We start from the raw sequence: 25904 nt of genomic DNA, 5'->3' as shown, positions 1-25904 counted from the left end.
TTAGCAAGGAAGGGCAGCACAGGAGGTGCCCCTCTCTGCCTGCTCAAAGCCCTGAGCTCAGCCAGGCTCAGTACATCCTGTTCCCCTGAGCTCCTGCCTGCCCTGGACAGCAGGTTTGCTCCCAGGCTCCTGTGGGTTTTGGCCCCTGCAATTTGAGCCAAAAAGATGGGAAATGTGGGGCTATAAAAGCTCTGCAGGGAGCATTGAGGCCCCTGTGGACAGGGTGCTGGGTGGAGAAGGGCAGTGGCTCAGGTATGAACCCTCCTCTCTGCTCTGGCATTGCTGCTTCCCAATTAAAATTTATATTATTTTAAAACCTGATTTCCTCAGGAGCTCTGCAACCATCAGCAGAGGTGCCCTGCTTATGCCCAGCAGTGCTGAACCTGCTGGGGCTGCACTTTGAGCCTCAGGAGAGGCTTCTTGCCCAGAAAATAAAGTTGCACTGGGGTAGCAAACCCTGGATCCTGTGGTCTCAGCTGCTGCCAGGTCCAGGCTGTGCTGGAGTGTGCCTGAAGGGAAGGGAGAGGGTTTGTTGGTGGGAAGCCTGTTGGCTTTAAAAGTCATATTTTAATGTTTCTTTAAAAATAGAAAAAAGGTCTCCTTATCTATCTATCTAATCTATCTATCTATCTATCTATCTATCTATCTCTATCTATATCTCTACATATGTGTATATCTATATGTTGAGATCATACGTGGATAAAGACAAGAGATGTTGCACCCTGAGCAGGAGAAGGATGGGGAGACAGGCCAGACAAAATAAGTAGGGTCCTAGTGGGAAATATTTGAATTAAAAATACAAATGTGTTCCTGCAGCTCTCAGTCAGAGAATCCTGTGATCAGGTGGTCAATTCCTGAGTGGATAAACCCTGCTGCTGATTCCCTGATCCATCTTTCACTGCAGCAGAGCTCCTGTGGCAGTTGGGATTTTCAGTTTTCACCCAATTGTCAGGCTGCAGCTTGATGCTGATCATCACCCATTCCCTCTGCTCTGGGACAGGTCTAAACTGTTGGTCAAAAATCATATCTCAGACGAAATCTGATTTTGAGGAGGGTTTGATTCAGCTGCCATCTCCCAAAACAGGGAATTTCAAGCTTCCAGGTGATGATTGTTGTGCTTGCTCTCCTTACCAGGATACTTTATCTATGTCTTTATCAAATTCAGAGGAAAGCATTGAACTTAGGGTAGATCTGGATCCTCTGAGACCTGTGGTGGAGGCTTTTGACCAAAAGCCTTATTTTTTCAATGCTTGATCTTAGTAGCACTCCTTGACATTATGAACCAATAAAGGTGAGTAACAAACCTCCCTACCCAAGTTAGAACAATTATTGTTAGTTCCAAATTGTAAAATGAGAGAAAACTTTGCTGAATTGTAGCTTTGGAAAATGAGTAGGCCATGCTAGAGACAAACAGGACAGCAGCAGGGGTGTATCTTCCATTCCCTGCTAATATCCAATTTATAAGGAGCACCTTTAGCTGGGAATTGTTTTCAAATGAGTTGCAGGGGTGCTGGCAAAAGGAGCTGTATTGCATTAATGCTCTCTTAAAGATTCAAAACTGTTATGCAACAAAAAATTACCAATTCATGCCACTTCTTTAATGGACTTCCTAATGTATACTTTAAAAAAATAAAAAAAAAAATTAAAAAAAAGAAGTGGATTGCAGAGTTTTCTTCCAAAGCTGTCAAGGCTTCTATCAGGAGCAGCTTCAAAGCCATTTTTCTTTTCATATGCTTGTCTGGTGTGTCTAACTGAGCATGATTACTTTTTCCTAAATGAATAGATAATTTTGCCTTATTTATAAGTAGAGTGCCAGGATTTTTTTGTCTGTGACGCTCTTGGGCTGAATCTCAGGATGGTTTTGAGTAATGCATGTTCATTATTTAATGAAATTTGGTTTTGTGGGGTTTTTTTTTCCTTCCACCTGGATTTGTTTCTGAGTCTCATATTTTTGCCATAGAGCATTCAAACACACTTGCAATATTAATGAGGCAAGTAATGGCCCATTTCAATTGAAGTTTGCCATAATATGCAAGTAATCCTTCACAGGTCTCTGTTTCAGTAATGATGGTGATTAAAATGTCTCATTTTCTTCCCAGCCAAGGATGCTGGTTGGGTTTTGGGGTGTGACAATTGTTATCTGTACAATGGCTGAACTCACCAGAAGTGCTGGGAAAAGGGCTCTTAGTGGGTGAGGGATTGCTGTAAAACTGCTTTTCACACACTCGCTTTTGGCCAAATTTCCAGTGCCCTCAATAAATAAGTTAGATGCTGGAAAAACCCAAACTGACTCTTAAAGTGGTGAAATCTTTCATGCCTTAATGACCTGTAGTGCAAAGTTGGAGGTTTTGGCACTGCAGCTTGGGCTGGGGCCAGCAGGGAGTGGGGGTTGGATGGAAGATGAGACTTTGCCTGCCCGTGCCAGCCTCCCTGTGCACTGCCCAGCCCAGCTGCTGCCAGGCTGGCACTGTGAGCACAAGGCCCCTGAGATGCTGCTGCCTTTGGAGAGCGCGCCTGAAGGGTCAATGTGGAAAAAAAAGAGCACAGAATCTGCCTGTGGAGTCCAACATCACTGGCAGGATGGCTCCTCGCTGCAGTGGACAGCTCAGAAATGAGGGCAGGAGCCTCAAAGGAGGATGAATGACTACAGAGAGCTCAATCTCCAGCTTTTGCAAGCAGCTGTGTCAGAACTTTTGCTAATGTCATGACTTTCCTGGAGTCTCAAACCTCTCAAAGCTGCCTTCCAGGAAACACAGCTTCCTTTGTGACCCCAGAGGAGAAAAGAGGTTTTGAAGATGTTAAGAGGCTCAGCAGCTTCAGAGTGAATCTGTGAGAGCTTTGCATCACCTACAAACCCATTTTCCTTAGATCCCTGGCTTCTTTCAGGACTGTCAGGCTGTTTTGTGCTTAAGCTTTATTCAGACCTTGCAGAGAGATCTCTGTGTCTCAGTGTGTTGCTGTGAACACAGAGAAAAGCTGATTTAGAGTGGGCTGGAAATGTGCACACAAGTCCTGCCCGTGGGTTAGGTCTGGCAGGGGCTCTGGTGAGGGTGTCCCAGCCAGCTCTGGGTTCAGCACTTGGCTGCATGAGAAATAAACATGGTTGAATTCAAGCTGCAGAATACGATGTCAACAGCATGGGCTGCTTGGGGAAAATTGATTGAATATAATTGACATAATTCAATATATTGAATTTTATATCGAGCCAGAGATGTTCTGCATTTTGTGCCTGTTTTGTGAAGGCAGCAAGAGCCCCTCCAGGATCAGGGTGTGTGGCTGGGTGAGCACAGTCCCTCTGTGCTGAACACCCCATGCCTTCCCCACTCTCTGAGCAGAGATGGAAAGAAAAAAAGGAGGAAAAGCAAGATGTGGATATTCCTGCTCCATCAGGGAAATTGGCTCTGAAAGTAAACAGCTACCCCAGGGAGGCAGGATTACATCCAAATCCTGGGAACATAAATCACTCTGCAGTGAGTGCTTATCTATAAGCCCTGATGGGGAGAGACAGGCACCTCTTCCAACTCCCAGCTCTGCTGCAGATTTGCAGTGAGAACTTGAGCTTGAAGGTACCTGGAGAGGCACATTTATAGGAAAAGCCCCAGAGCTGAGGGGTCTGAAGGAGGAAAACTTGTGGGTCCCCTGGAACTCTTGGAAGCCTCAAGTTCTTACAGCAGAGATCAGCAGCCATCCTTTCCTTTTCCCAGGGACACCAGCCCTGGGGCCAAGTCAGCTGCCATATTTCCTGCTTCTCCTCTCTTTTTCTTCTCCATTTGTCACTGCTGGCTGACTATTATGGAAATGGTCATGGTCCTGGTACATGGTACGTGCATCACTGGCTTTGCAGAATTACCACAGGGATGAGCTGGCAAGTCGCTCGTGTGCTTGAGCTGGTAGTTTGGCTCCAAAATTGTTGTTATTTCTTAGGCTGCCATAAAAGAGAGGGTCTGCATGTACTCATGGCAGAGAGGCAAACACTCCATCTTTCTCAGAGTTCCCTACACATGGACCTGGTTAAGGATGTTTCTGTATTCCCACAGAAATCCAGGGTTGTCTCTCTGCTGGTGGACGTGAGCTGTGCCCTGGTCTCGTTCACACTGCTGTAACCCCTCTGAAGCCAGAATACAAAATGCAGCTCCTCGCCACGTTTACATATTCTGCTCCTTACAGCATAATTTGTCCTAGTTTTTTAAGCACTGAATGCCTTCATAGGAATTTCATTACAGAGCACAAGTTTTGTCAAGTGCATTCTGCTAGTTTTGCTGGAGGTTGCTAAGCATAGTTTATTTTTTCTGAATCCTTTGTGCTGATAATTATATTTGCTCATGCCACACAAAAATTGAAATACAGCATGTAGGAAAATGCAGCTTTGTGTCACATTCCTGGGAAAAAAGGTTGCTTTTGTAAGGGCAGAACTTTCTGTGCTAGGAAAACTATCTCTGGTGACTCTTGAGGATGAAAATGGGGACAATCTGAGGGTAATTCAGAGGATCTCAGCCTTCTTACCCAATGGCACAGCAGTCAGTGCTGATAATTGATTTCAACCCATCTGCAAGATGAACACCTGCTGTGCAATATGGCTCTGTAGGATTTGTTCTCCCTTCATAGCTGGAGTAAAATCTCCTTTGTTGACCTGCAAGACTGGGTGCCTGTTTGCTAAAATCTGAACCACATCCTACTGTGAAGTTAAGGGTTCTGTTGCAGTATATTTCAAACACACTGCCTTGACACTTCTGCATTTCTGTGGATTTTAATGGGCTCCTTTCTTTCTAAGGAAATTTAATTCCATTACTAAATAATGCATTTGGCCTCCAACCTGCCTTGTGCTAATTACTCACGTGCTGAACGGGCTTTAAATCTTGTTTGGAAACACTATAGGGCTTATTGTCTTATTAAAAGCACCTAATGTGAGCCGTTCTTTTTAAGGATGCAATTGGTCCCTAATGAAAGCAAACAGATAATGCAATAATTTTTCACTAAACTAATTATCAGAGCGGAAGATGCTAATGTGTTCTGCCAACTGTGGCCGTGTCTCCTCGCCTAATGTGCAGCACGGCCACGGCTGCTCAGCAAGACTTTACATCTCTGCAAGCACAAAAAGGAGGCTGAATTTAGCTCAGGCTGTACCACCTCTGCCTGCACTTAGTGTTAATCAAATGGGTTTTCTTCCACAGAGGACCTCATTTACACAGATTCCTGAGGGGGTTGGATTTCTGGGTTTTCTGATTGCAAAGGTCCCAAGTAGCCAATTCTCAAAAAATTACATTGCTTCAACTGTGTTGGAAATGGAGGTAGCCAAAGTCAATGGCCACTGGAAAATATCCGTGAGATGTTTCTTCAAGCATTGAAATAGATCTCTGTGAACAAATATGGGATCCTGACCGCAAAGCGGTCACAGCACCAGGCCTGGCAGAGCTCAAGGAGAGCTTGGACAATGCTCTGGGGTCACAGTGGGGCTCCTGGAGATGGAAGGTACCTGGAGAGGCACATTCCTGTGCAGGGCAAGGAGCTGGACTCAATGATCCTTGTGGGTCCCTTCCACCCCAGCCTATTCTGTGAGTCTGTGTACTACTGAGAATGACCTCACATTTTCAATTAACTGCAGTATGCAACAAGGGCGAGCTTTAAAAAGTGACTAAACAAACACAGAGGCTGCAGAGAACCTGGCCTTAGATGTGCAAAGCCTGCAGAAAGCCCTGAGTGCTGAGAAAAACGTCCTTTCCTTGGAAGAACAAAAAAATGAAGAGTGAAAGAAAAGTGAAGTTTCACCCTGAGCAAATGCCACGTGTGCTTCCCTAGCTCTCCTTGGAGCAGGCTACATTGAAAACAGAATTGCAGCTTCGGCAAGGACTGGGATTTGCCTGTCTGATTGCTGTTACTTCCCAAAACAAATAAACAAAACACAATTATCTTTGAATGTTACCCAGGCTAATGTGTAGAACTGGCACTGGGGAGTAAGGAGAGTAGAGGACACCAGGCTAAAGTCATTAATTGGTAATGGAGTGTGTATATTTGTCAACAAGATGCTCAGCTTGGAGAGCTGAACAAAAAGAAAACAAGCTGCAGAAAAACAAATGCATACCAAGGCTTGTCAGTGATATTTATTTAACAGCCTGTCACAAGCAGAAAATGTGGATCAAAGGTAGGAGAGGCAAGGAAGGAGCAGTTTGAGTCCAAGGCATCTGTTCTGCATTGCATCAGGGTTCACTTCTGGATCAGGGTAGGTTCTGCCACATCGTGTTACATCAAGGGAGTTGTGAAATGATGGAGCCTAATGCAGAGTGAGTGTTGGGAATGGGAAGGAAAACAACAACCATTGTTTTCTTATTCATTACCCACCATGGGTTTGGGGGTTATCCAGGAACTGAGAAGCTGTTTTAAGTGAGGTGGGGAGTTAAGATTGCCAGGCTGTGCTTGCTAAGAGAGCCCTGATAATTGCTTATGGGATCTGTTGTTGTTCTATCCTGCCTCCAGAACAAATCATGCTGGTAGGGGGTTTGGGTTTTCCTTTCTTAATCATTGGAAAAACCTTTAGAGAAGAACCCTTCACTCTAAACTTAAAAAAAAAAGATAAAAAATAATTGTAAAAATAATTGTCTTCCTTCTTTCTTTTTCCTACTTAGTCTCAGATCCTTTTACTGGCTGCACCTTCCTCTTTCCCAGCTCCTCAGGCTGATTCTGCCCCCTCAGTGGAAGTGCAGGCTGAGGTTCACTGGGTTTGTTTGGTGATGAAGGCTGTGGCACTGAGCTGCTCTGCTGGGAGTGCTGCTGGAGAGATGCACATTTCCCCTCTGGCCACCTAAGCAGAGGTGACTGCTGGCCCCAAAGGACCAGCAGAGGTAACTGCCCTCTGATGTGTTTTTGGCCAAGCAATGTGAACATGAAGTTTAACTGGAAAAGAGATGGGAAACAGCTGAGGGTGCAGAGAGAAAACGCCAGTTGAAAAATAAGCATTGTTCAGCTATCAACAGAATGAACTTGAAATTCAACGCGTAATTTTCACGTCTTTGAATCAGAAAGCACTTTGGGAAAGGAATTGATTTAAATGATTGGAATTTCTTTCAAAAAGCTTTACAGGCTTGCTGTCTAGCCAGCCCCAGTGCTAAGGAGACGAGTGATGAGCGAGAGAAATTGCAGCAAATAATGGAATCAACCGGTTTATGATATTGTTCTGTGTCAAACACAAGCACTGTGCACTGAGCAGTGCCTGAGGTTGTTCCTCACACCCAGCCCATGTGCCTGCCCTGAGGATGACTCTGCAGGTCTGGCTGGCAGCTCAGAGCTGCTGTGGTGACTTTCCACTCGCTCAGGGTGCTGATGGAAGCAGGGCCACCGCAGTGCCTGGGTTATTAATCACCTCCCCAGCTGCAATCCTGCCCCTCCCCGTGCTCGTGTGCAGGAGTGTCACCTCCAGGATTAATGGCTATTGATGAACTTGCTTAGCAACCTCATCCCAGCTGGCAGCCATCCCTGGGGAGGCACAGCCTCCCGCGCTCGGGCAGGAACGCCGGGGCAGAGCAGGGCTGGCTGCAAGAGGGAGCTGAGGATGGGCTTGGGCCAGGCCCTGTGTTAAAGTCTGAGCCCTGTTCATGCTCTAAGCCCAGCTCTGTTAAGTCTGCCCTGTCATGCTCTAAGCCCAGCTCTGTGTTAAAGTCTGAGCCCTGTTCATGCTCTAAGCCCAGCCCTGTGTTAAAGTCTGAGCCCTGTTCATGCTCTAAGCCCAGCTCTGTGTTTAAGTCTGAGCCCTGTTCATGCTCTAAGCCCAGCCCTGTGTTAAAGTCTGAGCCCTGTTCATGCTCTAAGCCCAGCTCTGTGTTAAAGTCTGAGCCCTGTTCATGCTCTAAGCCCAGCTCTGTGTTTAAGTCTGAGCCCTGTTCATGCTCTAAGCCCAGCTCTGTGTTTAAGTCTGAGCCCTGTTCATGCTCTAAGCCCAGACTGGTGGCTCCAATACCCAATAGCTTTGGTCCAACATCTTTAGTTCCAGAAGCATTTCTTGTGTTTCATTAAACTGCTGGCTTTGGATGGGAATTGCAGCAGCAGCATGATCCACGTGCTGAGAGTGCCTCTGGAGACTCAGGCTGGGGATAATCACATCCTTTTCATTCTGCTAATAATTAACTATTAAAACAATTTACTAATGGATGTAGTGGCTTCTTTAAATGATGAATTGATATGATTTAACACAGCCATGAGATATGGGCTTGATGCAAGTATTTCTGAGTGCAAATCCAGCCTGCATTATAGCCTGTTGAGGTCAGAATCTATTAGCCATAATTCCTCTTAGCCTGAATTCCCTTCATCTATGGAATATGTTTTTCCTACAGAAATTATTCTAAAACCTTCAAAACCAGAACTGCATGTGCTCTTATCATAAGGCAATGTATGCTGTCATTCACTGAGTGGAGGAGAAGGGTGTTTATAAAAACTCCAGCAAAAAATATAGTGTGTATATATATAGTTTAAAATATAATACAGTGTTATCTAATGCAATAAGCTTATTGGTTATTTCTGTTAAAAATGGATGAACCTTGTGTGCCTGAAGAGATGAAATTATATTTACTGGCATGAACTGAAAGGGTTTAATCAGAGTAACAGCTGTTGAATGGGTCTAACATCTATTAATTGAATATGGAACTGGTATTACCTGATCCTTTCTTTTAAGAGGTTTCCAGTATTTACACAACATAACTGTCACAGGAAGTTTAATTAGATATCTGAGATCTCCTAGATCTTGTCAAATTAATTTCTGAACTCTTGACATTTCTGTGACAATACTGTCCTAATTCTACTTGTAGCATGTTCTTAAGACAACTCTAATAACTAACAGTCATGTCTGACAAAATAAAGACAAGCTGTTATTTCTCTCGAAGAGATGACAGTTCCATTTTTCAAAAGCCAAGGGAAGGCTGCTCACCGTTTTACTTCCTGCAGCAGCAAAATTTCCAGGCGTGGGACTGGCAAAACAAAGAGTTACTTGCTGCAGGTAAAGGGATTTTCTTTGCATCCAACCATTGCACTTGGATGGAAAGGTCAGGTGTGTCAGAGATGGTTAAGGCTTTGAAGAAGACAGATGTGTGTATGCAGAAAGAACATAAAGGGGATTGGAATAGCTTGAAGGAATAAGCAGAATTGGAAAGATCTGGGCTTTAAACTTGGTTCTGCTATTGAAGTCATTGTTAGTGCTTTCCTCAGCTGAGGGAAAAATGTCTTAGGGGAAAAAAGCAGGGAAAAAAATGAAATATTAAATGTATTTTTCTGACTGTCTCAACTGCAGGAATTATAACAGTGCAAATTACTCCAAGCTTTTAGCAACAGAGTGGAATCCATATGACCTTTCTTTTCCCTCCAACCTTGTTTTGTCTTGAGCCCTGGGTCAGGATTGTGGGGACAGGTGCTGGCTGTGCTACAGAAATGATGGGGGAACAAAAAGGTGCCTGGCAGGCTCCATGCACAGAGAAGGCAGGAGAGGGAGTGTGTGTGTGCAGCCTGGACCTGGCTGTGCCCTTCTTCTTAGCCAGGCAGGTTTCCACACCAAAATAGACCTGGGCTTGCTTCAAAGTTTAGCAACAAAACCCTGCTGCCCATCCACAGAGGGAGGGAGCCCCTGTGGTCCCCCAGCCTGTCCCCACACCGTGTGACAACCACTGCCCTACCTGGCCCCAGGATGGAGAACAGCAAAACCCAGTGCAACCCCAGCCCTGTGGGGGATTTAAAAGATCATTTTGTGAGGATGGTGTTGGAGCCCTTGCTCTGCCCATCACCAAACCCACGAGGTCTGTGTGGGGTTTGCAGCTGAGCACTGCCCAGGGATCCCTCACACCTTCCCCACCTCCACAAACCTGCATGGAACTGTAAATAAAACATCACACTCTGTCTCAACAAGAAGAAAAACCGCAGCACATCATCAGTTTGTAGCAAATGGGAATGGCTTCTGGCACTTTCCTTGGCGAGGCTGCAGTCTGGGGTGGCCGTGGGTGTCTCACAGCAGCCAATGCTCATTAAATAATCCTGCCCGCCCCTGCTGCCCCCTTTGGTTTGTCTGCCTCCACCATCTTCCACCAGGGACTGATTTGGGAGATTGAAAAGCTTCTGCATCTTCTCATTACCCTTGCAATGTCCCCTCTGAGAGGGGATTGGAATTTCTGGTCCCTCACATGTAATTTTTGCTGTGCTGTATTTGCCACTTCTATTTATTTTCCATTTTAACGCTTGTAAGACTGGAATGGACTTTTTTTAATAGAGGCATTACTGTTATGGGGAAAAAGTCAACATCTGCCAGCTCTTGCAGTAGAGATGCTGTGGGTTTTTTTTCTCCTTGCTACCTAGAAACCATTGTGTTAACAGAGAACCTGCTGGAATGCTTTCCTGTGAAAAATGTAAAAAATTCCTGTAAAAGGTAAAAACGTTTATGTTAGAAATGTTCACCTAAATAATGCAAAAAAAAAAATGGGACCCGAGTGGGAATAGGTGGCGGGGGGGAGGGACAGGAGGAGGATGGGGAAGGATCAGATGTTCATATTTTGGATTTCTAAGTTCCATGTAAGAACATGTACATATTTCAAGAAAAGTGGGCACATTTAGCCAAAAAAAAAAAAAAATCACATTGAAGGCATGATTTTTCTTTGAAAAATAGAATTAAGCAGGACAATTTTAATGAGTTTAATCATGAAGTCTGACAGTAGATGTTGACCTGGTAATGGTTCTCTGCTATGAGAAAATGGGTTATTTACAACCAGAATCGCTGCTGCTATTTTTCATTCTACTAAGTAAATTATAGTAGAATTATTCACATGATACCACTGTTGTGTGGAGCTCAGTAGAAAACTAATTCCTTTCAGCTTTTTGAAGCCTCATCCTCATTCTTTAAAAGTTTCCTCATAGATTACAAAAATAAAAAATCTGGCTGCACCAACATACATGTGATGAACCTAAAACACTTTCTAGAGATTTATCTATTGAATTTCCTACCCACAAGTTTAATGGATCCACCACAAAACAGGACATTACTTATTTGTTAATTGAATTGAAGAATTATTCAAGTGAGTCTTACATGCAAGGATTTTTTTTCTCCATTACCAGAGCTAAAAGCTCATGGAAAAGCTGTAGGTGTGTTCCAGCCCTTCTTTGCATGGATCACTCAGAAAATTGTGTCTTTTTAATAGCAGTGGCAGTAACCATCTAATAACCTGCATTAGGAAGGCTCTAACACTTGGCAAGCGTTTTCTGCTCCTCCGCGTTAAATATTTTGTCAAGGCTTTTCACAACTCTGGCTGCTGCAATTCCTTGTCTTTCTCCAAAAGTCATTTTCCTTTTGAGCTGATGAGGTTTTTCTCTTGGGCAGAGCCTGCTGTTTCCTGGATGCTCTTTGGCAGCCCTTGAGAGCAGCGTTGTGCCGGGGCAGCATCCCCGGTGCCATCAGCTCTGGAGGGCACAGCCTGGAATTGCCCTTCCCACAGCCAGGATGGCAAAGCCAAGGCAGGAGCTCAGGGCTGGCACCTCGTGGGTTTGCCCACCCCACTAGGGGATGGGGCTCTGCTGCTCCTCAGAGAATTCACCGAATTCACAGAATGACCAGGTTGGAAGAGACCTCCAAGGTCACCGAGTCCAACCCAGCCCCAACACCTCAACTAAGCCCTGGCACCCAGTGCCACATCCAGGCTTTGTTAAACACACCCAGGGATGGGGACTCCACCACCTCCCTAGGTGTGGTCTTTTCGGGGTCCTCTGTGGCAGGAAGGAAATGATGAGTCTGACTCCATGTTCTTAGAAGGCTAATTTATTATTCTATTCTATTCTATTCTATTCTATTCTATTCTATTCTATTCTATTCTATTCTATTCTATGCTATGCTATTCTATTTCTATTCTGCTCTATTCCATTCCATTCCATTCCATTCCATTCCATTCTGCTACACTAAAGAATAGAGCAAGAATGCAGACAGAAGGCTAAAAGATAATAATTAAAAACTCATGACTCTCCTCAGAGTCCGACACAGCCTGACCCTGACTGGTCATTAAGGCAAAAACAATTCACATGTTGGATAAACAATCTCCAACCACATTCCAAAGCAGCAAAACACAGGAGAAGCAAATGAGATAACATTGTTTTCATTTTTCTCTGAGGCTTCTCAGCTTCCCAGGAGAGAAACCCAAGGGGATTTTTCCAGAAAATACAACCGTGACACCTGGGCAGGCCATTCCAGAACTTTATCACCCTTTCTATAAAAAACTTCTTCCTAATATCCAACCTGTGTTTCCCTGGACACAGCCACCCTTGCACTTCCAGCTGGTGACAAATCAGTGCATCCCTGGGATGAGGGAGGTGCTGGGCTGGGCTCTCTCAGCCCTGGCACACCCCCTGCCATCCCAGCATCAATGCTACTGGCACTGGAGCTCAGCCAGCTCAGCATCAGCATCCCTGGAGGGCTATGAAGCCCCACCCGAATTTCTTCCACATTCTTCTAATTATTTTTCTGAGAAGAGCTTACTGGGGAACAGAGAAAGTCATGTTGGTTTAAGGTGCTTCTGAATTTTATTATTTTTTTCACATTTTTAAGAGGTTTTTCTTTGGTGTTGCTTTTGGTTTGGTTCATATGTTGGCTGCTGTAACAAAAGCCCTCTTACAGAATTTTCTGCATTTACAGTTTACTGATAAATGTCTGTTGTAGAGCTCTTCCCCCACTCCCCCAAAAAATCCACACCACCATGGGGGAAGAATTTAAACACAACATACAGGTGCTACCAGATGGACGTACTTCATCACTGTGTTGAGTATAGAAACTTCAGTTTAAACTGTGCCAAGTTTAAACCATTTTTACACTTGACATTAACAGGATGTTAGGTGTTACTGGTCCTACCAGCTTTTCCTCCAAAAAACATCAGGGTCAACATTGAGTCTTCTTGGAAAAAGAAAGGGAGGAGAGGAAACCCCTGGGACCTTATGTGATTGAATGCTGTCCCAGGGAGTTTATGGCTCAGCCAAGGAGGAGGTGTTTGCTGAGTAAGTGTGCTGTGACCTGGCTCTGAGCAGACAGGCAGCATTTGAGGTGTGAAGAGAGATAAAAATCAATAAATACACCATTTACCATTTACTCAGCCCAGACAAAATACTTCATGGAGACATTGGTGTGGCTTTAAGAAGTGAGAGCACAAATTACAGTTCCAGTGCAGTGAGGACAGCAAGGCTTCCTGGAATTCTGCTGGCTGTATTTACAGCTCACTTAAAACACCGTGTTTTGTAATTATTGCTACAGCTTTTCTTTCTCTTCTTCTCACTGCTTCTGACACATAATGATCTGTGGAAAGGTGTTTCTGCCACTCCATGTACAGTTGCTAAATGAGGAAGAGGTGAAAGGATTCTTCCAGCATTTACTCCACCTCAATTAAACCATGAATTGGGATTGGGTTTAAAGCTCTGTTCTTCCGCTTGGCAAAACTTCCCCTTGAGTTCCTCTGTTTCTCACCTCCCACCTCCCCTCACTGGCTGTTTTCTCTATCTGGAAAAATAATTGCATTGAAAGTGGAGAAGAGCATGGAATGAGAAATGCTTTTCAGGGACAGGCTTAAAGCCTCCCTGTATAGGTAAGCTCAGTTCAGCTAGGAGCCTCCCAGCAAAGCCCTGGCTCCCTGGTTCAACATCCATCTCCTAAGGGTGATTCTATGGAAAAACAGCTTTTCAGATCCTTGTTACAAACATCTGACCAAGAGCAGGTTTCTGATAACTCGTGCTCAGAGGCTGCAGTTCCAGATGATCCAAAAGGATTTACTGGTCTTGTGTAGAATAAAAAAGTCAGAGCACAAGGAAGAGTAGATAAACCCACTTGTGGCTGCTTGTTCCATCCCTGACCTCTCAGAAGTAATAACTAGCTGTAATTTCACCTTCCAATTTCATTTTTTAGCAGGCTGAGTGTTTATAAAACTTTTCCAAGGGAGCTGCTGGAGTGTGCTCCTGAAAGACCATTTCTCTGGTGAATAATCGGCTGAAATTCTAATGAGAAAATCCTTTCAGTGGCCAACAGCCTTCCTACTCAAATGCTGCATTATCAGCTCCAAATTATTCAGACAGATCTGAGGAATTTACTTTAGGCAGCTTAGGAGATAAATTCAGTGCAGCAAGTTATCATGATTGATTTAAGTATTTAAGACTTATCCTAAAAACCTGTTTCGCTCAATCTTCCTCCTAACACGCTTCCATTGAAGCCCTTTTTTTCAGGTTTAAAAGCAACCTGAGTGCAGCAATTTCCCTTTCACTGGCCAGGGTGATTCTCCTGCCCCTTCTGGGGCTGTGGGTGATGCAGTGCTCCAGAGGCAATGAGCTCTCCATCAGATTGTCTCATTTTTTACCCTCCTGTGGCTCCAGCCACGCTGCTGCACCTTCCCCCTTGGGTCTGACAGGGAGCATTTGCTCCAAAGAGGAGCATATATATTTATTTTCTAGATATATTTATTTTCTAAAAATAAATATATTTATTTTCTAAAGCCATTAAAGAGACTAATGTTGCTTTGGTTGTGGGGACATGAGGAGCTGATGCCCAGGAGTGCTGGCAGGATGAACACAGGCATTGTGGGCTCAGGGAGAGCCCTTGGAAACTGTTCATCAGTGGGACATCCCACTCCCTTTCCATTGGGAATAGGACATCCCATCCCCTACCCCACCTCCCAGCCTGGCTCTGGCAGTTCATGTAGGGTTGTGTGGAGTAGCTCTGGATGTGTTTGTACAGCACAAACAGGTGCAGAATTATTTCTTAGAAGTGGCTTATAATGGGTGGAATGGAAGAATCTCACAGAATTTTTCCCTTTCTCCACTCTCCCCATCACTGTACTGTATCCCTAAGGAGAATTTGTATTTCCCTCTGGATGTTGCCCTGAGAATGAACACAGCTCATTCCAGCAGTGCCTTGTCTGGGTGAACCCTCACTCAGCACATCTGTTTCTCCAGCACTGAAAAGATTGTGATTTTTTTCACTGGCCTCTTAGCAGGTTTCTTGTGCTAGAAACTCCCACAACCTCTCATCAGGACATTCCTCTCCAAAGCTTTTGAAGAATGATGAAAATCAAGACTCCTATTAACCACTTGCTCTTTCTCCCATTCTCTTTTTGACACTTTAAACTCACAAATAACCCCTGCTCATGGATTTAACTCCTTCTCCAGGCAAGTTTTTAATGTGCCATTTGGCACTGCAATGAATTTCCCCATGCTTAGGACAGGAACTAGAGGTAAGACTTGAGACATGGAATTGCATGGCAGGCAACAGGCACAGTGAACTTTAGGTCTGTGAGATGTGTGCAATATTAGTTCATTCTGCAGCTGGATGTGAATGCTATTGATATTAAATATCTTACCAGGAGGGCTGAGTGTTTGAAGGACAAGCATTCATAATTTGCTTCGACATTTGACATGATCAAGCCAGTAAAGGAATAATATTCCATTTCTCCGTTGTCAAAAAGATAATGAGTTTCATAACTATTGGTATTTTGGGAAAAATAGAGCCTATGTAGTGTAAAATGTGTGAGAGCTGCTATATATTCTTCTAGAAATTGCGTGTATCATGTTCTTTTGTTGGCCCTATTCAAACACAGCATGCCTATCCTTTTTAATTTTCTGGTTTGCTGTGCAATTCTCTAACAAAAAACATTTCTTTTTTTTAATGAAAAAAGTTTTCTTCAGATTATTTATAGAAAGAGCAGTGCTGTCATCGAGTCTGCCTCATCATATCATTCTTGGGTATCAATTTCTAGGCTCGGATGACAAACCATAGCAGCTTCTTTTCCAATAGCAGCATCTGGCTTCCTGGCAAACTCAAAATGCAGTTATCTGGAAAGCTTCAGAGTTGCTTCTGAGCACATTTTATTTATTAGAAAGCAGTTGTGTTGCTTTGCTTCCCATGACTAAGCCAAGGAATATTTAATATATTAAAAGGAATAATAGAATCTAGGCCAAGCTGTTGTCCCTAAATTGTCAAGGAATGACAATATTTTTCCTTTAAGATGACCATTTGTTCAGCTCTGAAGGACAATCTGAAACTCCTTGCCCTCACTTCAGATGCTCTTTGAAAGGACTAAAAAAGATATCCAGCCTTATAATGGCTCAAATTAAACTCAAGTTCACCCTTTCCTAGAGTGAGCACTCTGAAATGTGTTGGTGACTTGTCTGCCAAGAAAAAAGGCCCTCTGCACAGAGTGGTGTCCTCAGAGGTGAAAGGCATAATGTCCTTGCAATTTATGATGAATTATGATAAAAGGAATAGCTGGGTTTGGGGTCCACTAAATATGAGTGAATCCAACCTTTGTTTCACTGCAGAATGCATGAGATTGACCATTTGGATCCAGCTCTGCAAAGACCCCCTAAGGCAGTTCAGTAGATATCACAGTAATCTGCAACATCTGATCCAAAGTGCATGAAAATAATAGTTCCAGGAACAGTTTTAGTAGTTCTCCTTCTTACACATGCCTGTGACCCACTGACACCCTCTGCCACATCCCAGGGTCTCCCAAGGTCCCGTGCTCAGGCTGGAGATGTGAGGCTCTGCTGCTGAGCTGGTGGTTTAATCAAATCCCACTACTGCCCTGGGGATAAAAGGAGATTATCCAACACTGTACAAAATGGATGAAACATCCAGTTCTCCATACACGGCATAATCTGGAGAAGGTTATTAAAGATTTTTTTCCCCCAATATCAGCATCAAATTAGATAGGAAAGACACCAAGACCTGCAGAAGATGACAATAACCAATTATATAGATGTCCTTATGTTTTAGGACATTCCTAGATGCTAAAATTCATTCTCACATGCACAGAGCGAAAAGCTGAGAAAGAACAATGGAGGATGAAATATCTGTTCCAGGCTTTGATGATGGTTAGACTGTATCTACATCAAAAGCCCTATTTAATTGAAGTGATTATTTTCATTCTGAGAAAGAACTCTCTCGAGTTCTCCAATTTCCAAAAGTTTCTTTCAGTGAAATGCTAGTGTTATTTTTCTAGATGATAGATTTAAAAAAAAAAACTAACAAAGCCTAATCTGTTAAACTCAATATGTTTGACACTTAGCAGCAGTAATGCTAAATGGTAACATCTTGCAGTTTTCTTCTGATATCAGTGGTGTCTCTGGGGCAGGATTTTATTAGTGACAGCTCTCACTGAATTCAGTTAAAGCCAAAGTTTTGTCTCCAAAGTAACTGTTATTCAGTTCAGAAATAAAATGATCAGGCACAAGATTTCATTTAAAGCTTTGAACATCAACGTCAAGGAATCAAAACAATTCTGTTTCAAGATTCTGTTTCTCCAGGGTAAAAATTATTTCTGGGTTTGGACTCTTGTCCTTGCACGTTGTCGTGCTGAATTACAGGGAGACGCTGTGGGGCTTTCTCTTCTCATTGTCCTGAGCTTCTGCCTCTGGTCTGAGCTTGGAACAATTGGATCTTAATTCTGATTGAGGACAGAGGAGGCTACTGCAGTGCAAAACACCCTGCCAAGGCTCTCTGCTGCTACATTCAATGGCAGTTTTCTGAGGCTGTATCATAAGCAAAGCCTGCAAATCAAAGGTGGCACGGTGGGCAACCTGTGCTGCATGCAGAGGGTCAGAGAGATTTTGTGTTTAAGAAAAGACTACACGCTTCTCTGCTGTTGAAGAGCGTAAGCACTTTTGCCTTCCTTCCACCACGAATGGAGATTATTCAATGGTTGGATTTAATGAATTCAAAATCCTTAGAAAATCACTAGAGCCAGACATCAATGTAAAATACTCCACCAGCTTTCTGTAGTGGAATATAATATTAGCTCTCCCACAATCTACTTCATGCATTTCAAAAGAATAGAGAACATTTTTAAACTAAAGAAGATAGCTTGGGCAGAAAATGATTGCCTGCCTTGGATGCTGCTCTGTAACCCTTCAGGAGCCCGAGTTATTTCTCTCAGGGCAGGAGAAACAGAAACAGATGTCTTCTTTGCAAAAATGGGAGGGGGAAGAAGAGGAGCAAGATATTTTATTAATAAATGCTGTTAATGTGCTGTTACCTTGCCCAGTCAATAGGAGCATTGCTGCAGGGCTGGTGGCCCTGAGCCCGTGGAAACCCTGGTCCTGTGTGTCCCCTTTCTGCTGGCGGAGGCTGCTGAGAGCCCACCAGAACAGCCACCACCCTCCCCGTGTCCTGTGGCATGTCTGGACTGGGAATGCTCAGGGAGGACATTTCAGTGCCACCCCTGCTCTGGGTACAGCCCAGCCCCTCCCTCTGCTCCAGCCATAAGCCTCTCTCCCAGCTATACTGTAATACAAATAAATAATATTAATTAAGGCTCAATAGGTTTAAAAAGCTATGGAAATAGCTTCTCTGCTGCTGTTTCAGTATCTCATTTCCCCACTCTGTCCAAACCCCCAAAGCCCAGAGGTACAAACATATATTTCAAATGAGAAGTTTGTTGAACCTCATTAAACTTAAATGCTCGATCCAGTTTTTCAGAACGAGGTTTCACTCTGCTTTTGAGTTTACCTGATTTCATTCTTCCACCCCTAATGGAGACATTCATTTAGAAGGTGATTTTTTGCAAAGGCACTGATACACCTACAAACCACAACTGAAAAGAAAAGCCTAATTTACATTTTAAAACCAAGCATCTGACTTTGGAGCTGTTCTATGTTTATGGGCTTCATGTCTGAGCAATTCGACGAGGTCTCTGCAAAATAAAGACCAGCTTTTAATTTGTATTTGCTTTTTGTTCTCCCAGGTTTTTTTTTTTTTAATTGAAATGGACGAGCAGCTGAAAAGCCTCTCTGCGTTGGTATGCTGAGCACTGGAGTCACACAAGCACCTGCAGCCATCCACGCACTGCTCGGCAAGAGCACTGTATTTCTCGAGGTTTGTAGCTCTTGTCCTCCCACTCCCTAATTCATATACATAAAACTGGTGTGCTGCCACGTTCCCTCCCCACAAATGCATTAGCTGATCAGGAAGCCTTCCCATTCATCTGGCTTGTCACTTGCATGAGGTGGAGGCAGGACCGACTTGTCAGCTCGCGGTGATGAGAGTGAGGGGTGGAAGACAGGATAGCACGACAAAAATGGTGTAGATATTTCTCCCCTTGGTTTTCCATGGGAAAATATTTTCAGGTGCTGGATTGTCTCCACACCCTTCCAAACAGGAGCAAACCAGCAACCCAAACACTTGCCTACAACCTCCTCGGGTAATTAATTGCAGAGTGAGGCTGCAGGAGGAAATCATGGCTAAACCCCCTTGATAGCTCTGCTGTAGTTCCCTGGCAATGTGGGCATCTTCTTGGAATTACAACACCTCATCCCCACTGTGTTTGGCACCGTTTCCACGGTGATTTCCAGGGCAGCCCATGCAGCAGAAGGAAAGTGTTCAGAACCCACCCAAGAAAGAGCAGTGAAGGTGCAGATCTTTGCACCTCTAGAGTGGGCAAGACCTCCCTGCTCTCCAGACAGACCCTGGCACGCTGTAGGGTGGAAAGCCAACCTGGTTCCCACGCACACCTGTGAATTTCACAGAATGACAGAATGGTTTGTGTTGGAAGGGACCTTAAAGCCCATATCGTTCCATTAGCCCAGGTAGCTCCAAGCCCCGTCCAACCGGCCTCGAGCACTTCCCGGGATGGAACCCGTCAGACGCGGCAGAGCCCGCTCAGACCGAAGGACCGGAGCGATGCTCGGCGGGCGCGCACCGGGGGCCGGGGCCGGGCTCTCCCCGGCGGGGCGGCGTCACGTCGGGGGTCGGGAGGCTCCGTGCCTCCGGTGCCCGCGGCCGGGCCGCCCCTCCCTGCCTGCCTGCCTCCCTCCCTCCGCCGTGGCCGGTGCCTGCGCGGCCGGGGCGGTGCGCGGGGGCGCGGCCGGCGGCGGAGCCCGGCCCCGCGGCGGCGGCAGCGGCTCCCCCCGCCCGGCCCGCCCCCCGCCCCGTGACTCGGAGCCTCCCGCGGGCGCGGCGGCTGCCGGGCGGTGTCGTGCGGCCCCCCGCGCCCGTGCGGGGACTATGAAGCACCATGGTGTGGTGTGACCGTGGCGTCCAGATGCTGCTGACCACGGTGGGCGCCTTCACAGCCTTCAGCCTCATGGCCATCGCCATCGGCACCGACTACTGGCTCTACTCCAGCGCCCACATCTGCAACGGCACCAACATCACGACGGACGAGGCGCAGGGGCCGCCGCGGCGGGCGCGGGGCGATCTCACGCACTCGGGGCTCTGGAGGATCTGCTGCCTCGAAGGTACCGGGGCCGCGCCGGGGAGGGGGCGAGCAACTTCCCCGGGGGGACCCGGCTGCGCTCCCGGAGCCGCCGGGCAGCGCCCGGGCAGAGCCCGGCAGGAGCTGGAGCCGGAGCCGCCGGGCTGAGCCCCGCCGGAGCCGGGGCCGGAGCCGCGCCGCTGCCTCGGACACGGCCGAGGAGGAGGATGGCGTTACCGTGGCAACCGGCATCTCCGACATTGCCATGGGAACCGGCGGCGGGATGCGGAGCGCTGCCCAGGGGAGCGCTGCCCAGGGGGGCGACCTCGCTCCGCGACCATCGCCGGGGCTTCGGGGATTTGGGGGGCTCCTGGCGGGGTCGGGGCTTTGGGTGCTTTGGGGCGCACCTGAGCCCTGCAGGCTTCGGGGCTGGGTCCCCCTCTGCCCCCTCCCCCTGGACTTTGGCTTTAGGAGCTTTGGAGCTCAACCACAGCTCTCGGGCAGGACAGCGGGAACTCCAGTTCCTCCCAGTCTGCCCTCAGACAGACACACCGGGAGCTCGGGTGGAGGGGGTGTTGCCACCGCTCAGGTGCTTCACTCGGGGTTCCTCGATAGAGCCCCAGGGTCAGGCTGAAGGGAGGGAACAATAAAAAGATGGGCGCTGTAGGGCTGAGCTGGGCAGCAGGACCCCGCTCCCCGCAGAGGCCGAACATGTGGCTCCCGCTCTGAAAATGGAGTTGTGGAGAAGGCGCGGCGGTAACTGCGGGGACAAAGAAGCACATGGCTGTTGCGAGCATTTGGCAGAGCAGGTCACAAAGCCCAGCTGGGGAAGCACATCTGGCAGCCGAGAGCGAGGGGCTCCGGCCGTGGGAGAGCGGCACATCCCCGGGAAAGGAGGGACAAGCGCTGGTGGCCACGGCGGCTCTGAAGCCCCTCGCCTGCTGGTCCATCCTCTCTGAGAACGGCCGGCAGAGCCTCCGTGCTGCTGGAGGAGCGTGTGGGGAAAGGGGAGGGCAGAGGGGCGCTGGTGACTTGGCCGAGCTGCGCTGTCACTCGGGGATGGGGGCAGCGGAGCCCTGCTCCCCACGGGGATGCTCCCGGCGGGCGGGATGCAGCGCACCTCGTTCCATCAGCGCGGCTCAGCACACGGCAACTTCGCAAACCCGGCTTTGTGCTTTATTCCGACTGACAGACGGCTCAGCCCAGACGAGCCCAGCTCCGGTTCAGAGTCGCAGCTGTGTTTAGATGGTTTTTTTTTCTCTCCCCAGAACAGACTGTGGCGTGGTAGAAAACACCTCATTCTCACGTCTGTTCTCATCTTCTCCTCTAGCTAATGATTTAAGGCTACAGTGTAACATGATTTTTCTCTTAAAATACCAGATTTGCTACCTAGTAATAGTAGGCATACATAGAAGAGCTGTAGGAAAAGGAAATATTTTTAGATGCTAAAGAGAGAAAGAATTATTGAAATGTGAAGGTTTATGGGTAATAGCAATGCTTGGCTTTATGACTCTTAAAGGAAATCTAACACTCAGCATGGGCTTTTATGGCACCTGGAAAATGAGGGCTTGCATCTGAGAGCTCCTGAGTTTGCTTGAGAGATGCTGAGCATCCTCCACTTGAACTGAATCTTGTGATCTTCACTGAGCTTGTTCCAAGTGTCTTCAGCCTCCGTTTTTCATGGAAAATAAGTTTGTATCTTGCAGGAGTTGCTGAGCTTGTTCAGCCAGGCTGGACCTGTCACCTCTGGGAAAAATCCCTGAGCTTCCCAATGTCAGGATTTCTGTGTGGCCTCCCAGTAACACCGCTCATAGAAGTGAAGTGCAGCTTTGACTGAAACTGGTGGAATTTCTGCCTTGGTTTCACCTGGGCTTAAGTCAGAACTTTGTTCAGGAGAGCAGCAGTCAGGGGAGCTGTGGGGATCGGGCAGCACCAGGGCCAAGCTCCAGCCTGGCTGCATCACTGGGCAGCAGTGGTGCCCTCCTGGCATCACCAGGGGATTCTGAACAGTTGCACCCAGGAGCTGTGTGCCAGTGAAGCTCAAACCCCCATCAGTTTGGGGGATAAAAAGGCGTTTCATGGGACACATCAATCCGACAGCAAGGGAGCTGTTCTGCTCAAAATTCAAATGCTCATAATCAAATTATAAAGTTACAATTTTTAAAGTTGTCAAATATGTGCTAAGAATGCCCAATTTGAGAAAGCTGTCATCTGTTCACAGAGCTGAGGAGCAAAGACTACATTCTCTCCTCCTTTTTCAGTATGTTCTGTTTTGTAAGATAAAATCTATAGATACAGTAAATTATTCATGTTTTAAACCATGCCATGGGACTTGGATTTCAACATGGAACCATTCCTTTGTTTTATAAAATAATAAAACCATTTCTAGAAACTGATTTAAAACAACACTCCCTTGACCATTTCAGAGCCTCGCTCATTTGAAGTGGCTGAGTCTTTTAGTAATCTAAAGGTAATATTGCAATTCTGAGGAGATACATAGCAGGAAAACAGCTTCAGTTACGGATTTTTATATGTGTTTAAATGGTCTGGTTTCAAACCTATTTTTAGAAATCTTCTGGTGTTTTGGAGAAATAATTGTTAAAACCTCTTAAATTTATTTTAATGGTCTTTATTGCCATTTCACTCTTGTGTCAAAAAGACAAATCTGAGACACAAATGTGCAGAAGCTGAAAATGCCTTTAACAGCCTCTGAAATTGCTTTTGACATACATAAAGCATTTTGCTGAGCAAATTTCAGGTCAATTGAAATTTCCCAGTAAAATGTATCTCAGCTCTATCAATTAACCTGTGTGCTGGATTATGAACAATCACGTGTTCTGTAGCCCAAGTCCCAAGATTTCAAACAAAATTGCTAAAAGAGGATGTAAAAGGATAACCTTATAATTCAATTATCAGGTGCTCCTCAATGTTTTCCTGTTTTTTTCTTTGAAACAATATTTTACAACAAATTGGCGTCGTAATTGGAGTGCTACAGCTTAGGGATCAAGCATATTATCTTTGTTTGGAGCTGCAGGGATGAAATCATGTTTCAGCACTAGTAGTTGATACTACTATGGAGCTTAGTCACTCAAGAGGCAGCGTTAATGATCCATCACTCAAACTCTTGCCTGTCTAATCCCAATTTTGTTCCTTTACCGTGTTTGTCAAAGGTGGAGGTAGGAGTTCATTGAGTGGATTTTAAATAATTGTGCCATTTCTGCGTGGATTTTTGAGAGTTTTATCCAAGGTAATTGCCTTCGGTGGGAAAGTGAAATAATTCCTGGTGTGGATGTGAGGAGCAGAAGTGGCTGAGCCTCTGAGGATGGCCCAGGGCTCCCTGGCAAAGCTGGGGTTTGGTTTTCTGGGCCCAAGACAGTCACAAAAGCTGCAGCCTCAGCAGCTGAAGTTAAAATGTCACCAGAGTAGGGAGTTTCTGATGGACCCCCCCTGCAGCCAATCAACCTGAGACCTGCACCCCAGCCCACAGATTCACAAGAAGAGCAAACCAGCCCCATTTGGGGTGCCTGCTGTTCTGTCCCACATCCACACCAGGAATTATTTCACTTTCTGGGTGCAGAGCAGGGTCTGGCAAACCCAGCAGATGCTGTGTCCTGTGAGTGACCATTCTGGAGTCAGCCTAAGCCCAGAAAGGGAGATTAAACCACTCTGACTTCCCAGCAGCCCCTGTTCCTATGGGAAATGTGCAGCACAGCTTCCTAAGCCTCGCACGGTCTTGCTCACGAGGAGGATCTGATTAAAATATTTGCCTAGGAAAAAACAATGTTAAAAACACCACTTTATCCACTGAAACTGCTTATCTTGGTGAACAATCGTGCTGAAGTTAATAGGACAGCTCACAATAGAGCGCTCTGCAGGCTCTGTGACATCAAGATAGGAAATCAAGTAATGTACTTGTAATTTAAATTTATTCAAAGAGTATTTTATTAAACACTTCAGCACATGAATCTCTTTGAACCCATTGTGTCTACTGCTTTTAGTATTCCCTGTTTGCCATTTACTTTTCAAGTGGTGCAATTGGCTATTTAATTCACGTGGGCCCACGTGTCCTTCCTGGAACATTTATAATGGGGAGGAAGGATCGAGTAAATCATTTATGGTTTTGAAAACTTGCACAAATGCACATTTGCACAATTATTTGCAAGTCTTCCAGCTTGGATGAATGCACACAAACACGGGAACTGCGGCACCCGCGTGCGCCGCTTCCATGGATACTCCTGAAAACAAAATAAAAATGCTTATACCAATGTTTGAGGCAAGCAAATAAAGGCAGGCTGCTGTCCATCAATGCTGCAAATTCATGGCTCATCCGAAAAGAATGAATATTCCTTAGTATTCTCCAAGCACAGCTATGAAGCTCCAGCACCACCACTGTTTGTAATAAACTGAGTACAATGCAGACTTTTTATTCCAGTGCTGTGGCCAAAGTGTTATTTGGTGTGGAGCAAATGTTAAATCCCTCCAAGATCAGACATGACCTGCCTTGGAGGTTGTGTCCACAGGCACATTAAGAGGTGGTTGCTCTTGTCTCTGTGCAGGCACATGAGCCTGTGCTCACACTGTGAAAGAAAAGTGGTCGCAAATGGAGAATACCCAAGTGGGTGTCTCTGCTCTGAAAAACTTATTTGTGATGCTGTAGTCTGTTTCTAGGACAATATATACATATTATTGCACTCCTGAAGAGTGAGCTTTTCGCCCATGAATCTTTCAACACAAACATAAACCCATCAGTGAAGGATTCTGCTGAGATGCAGACCATGTTTGCATTCTTTCATTCCATACATCCTGCTCATCGTCTCCGTTGCCTTGGTAAAACACACGCTCTTGAGAAGGTCCATGTGCTTTATTCACTGTTTTTAAGAGCAATTCTTAGTATCCAGTCTCAGCTTTGCTACCCTTGCTGAAGCAGAGCAGTTTTGCTGGCAACTGATGGAGTGATTTTTTTTTAAACACCCATTTTAGGTTAATTTTTATTTAATTTTTCTTCAGGAGCATTCAATTTGTTAGAGTTTCTGTATTTGGAGCTGCCTTTATGGACACATAGTTCAATTCCTTTGAAATATTGTCCATTGTATAAAATACTTAAAAATACTGAGAAATTTTGTGCTGGAGGATCTGCCAGCAGAAGATGGGTTAAGGTATTATCTATTCTCAAATTAAAAAAAAAGCATGTGTCTCCTCAATGCACTTCTTTGAACATTTATACAGAGGCTCTCAAATGATCTTATTGATGTCACAAAACATCCATTCTTCCCTGCCCTATGAAACAAGGATCTGAAGCTAATTGACTGAATATATGTCACTTTAATGAATTAATTTGCTTTCTTGAACTTGATCTACTCTATAGCCAGTAGGGAGCTATCAGGCTACACGAAGGTTTTGGTTTTTCCTCCGTGGCTCTCAGCATGTCAGATATCCCAGTGCAAAACTTAGATCCCAAAGACTCTGTGTGCATTAGTGATGCTCCCCCAAGGCTGCAAACCAATGAAAGCACATTTATAATCCAGCTGTAAAGCTCTTTTCTGCTGTGCAGGATGCAATGTGGAGGATATTAAATCTCACCTGGGTTCCAGGATTGTTCTGGGGAGGTTTCAGAAATGTTTTGTGAAGAGTCAAGGAGGCGTAGGGTTGTACAAACAGGATCCTCGTGGCTGTGTTGTGCTGCAGTTACTGTTTTATTCTGTATATAGTTACACTGCATGTTCTGAGGACTTGACA

General features: G+C 45.6%; 1 protein-coding gene across 1 annotated transcript in view; it reads left to right on the top strand.

Annotated features, from left to right (window-relative positions):
• Positions 1-19916: 19916 nt before the first annotated feature.
• The window catches only part of CACNG4 (calcium voltage-gated channel auxiliary subunit gamma 4), a 46157-nt gene continuing 40169 nt past the window's right edge, over positions 19917-25904 (top strand). Inside the window, exon 1 of the mRNA XM_036394409.2 lies at positions 19917-20211. Coding sequence (XP_036250302.1) covers positions 19989-20211 — 223 coding nt within the window. The 5' untranslated portion in view covers positions 19917-19988. The remainder of the gene's footprint in view (positions 20212-25904) is intronic.

This window comes from Molothrus ater, chromosome 19 (genome assembly GCF_012460135.2).
Source record: "Molothrus ater isolate BHLD 08-10-18 breed brown headed cowbird chromosome 19, BPBGC_Mater_1.1, whole genome shotgun sequence".
In the NCBI taxonomy this organism is placed as follows: Eukaryota; Metazoa; Chordata; class Aves; order Passeriformes; family Icteridae; genus Molothrus; species Molothrus ater.
The sequence above is the reverse complement of the archived record's forward strand: the minus strand, read 5'-3'. Positions and strand labels throughout refer to the sequence as shown.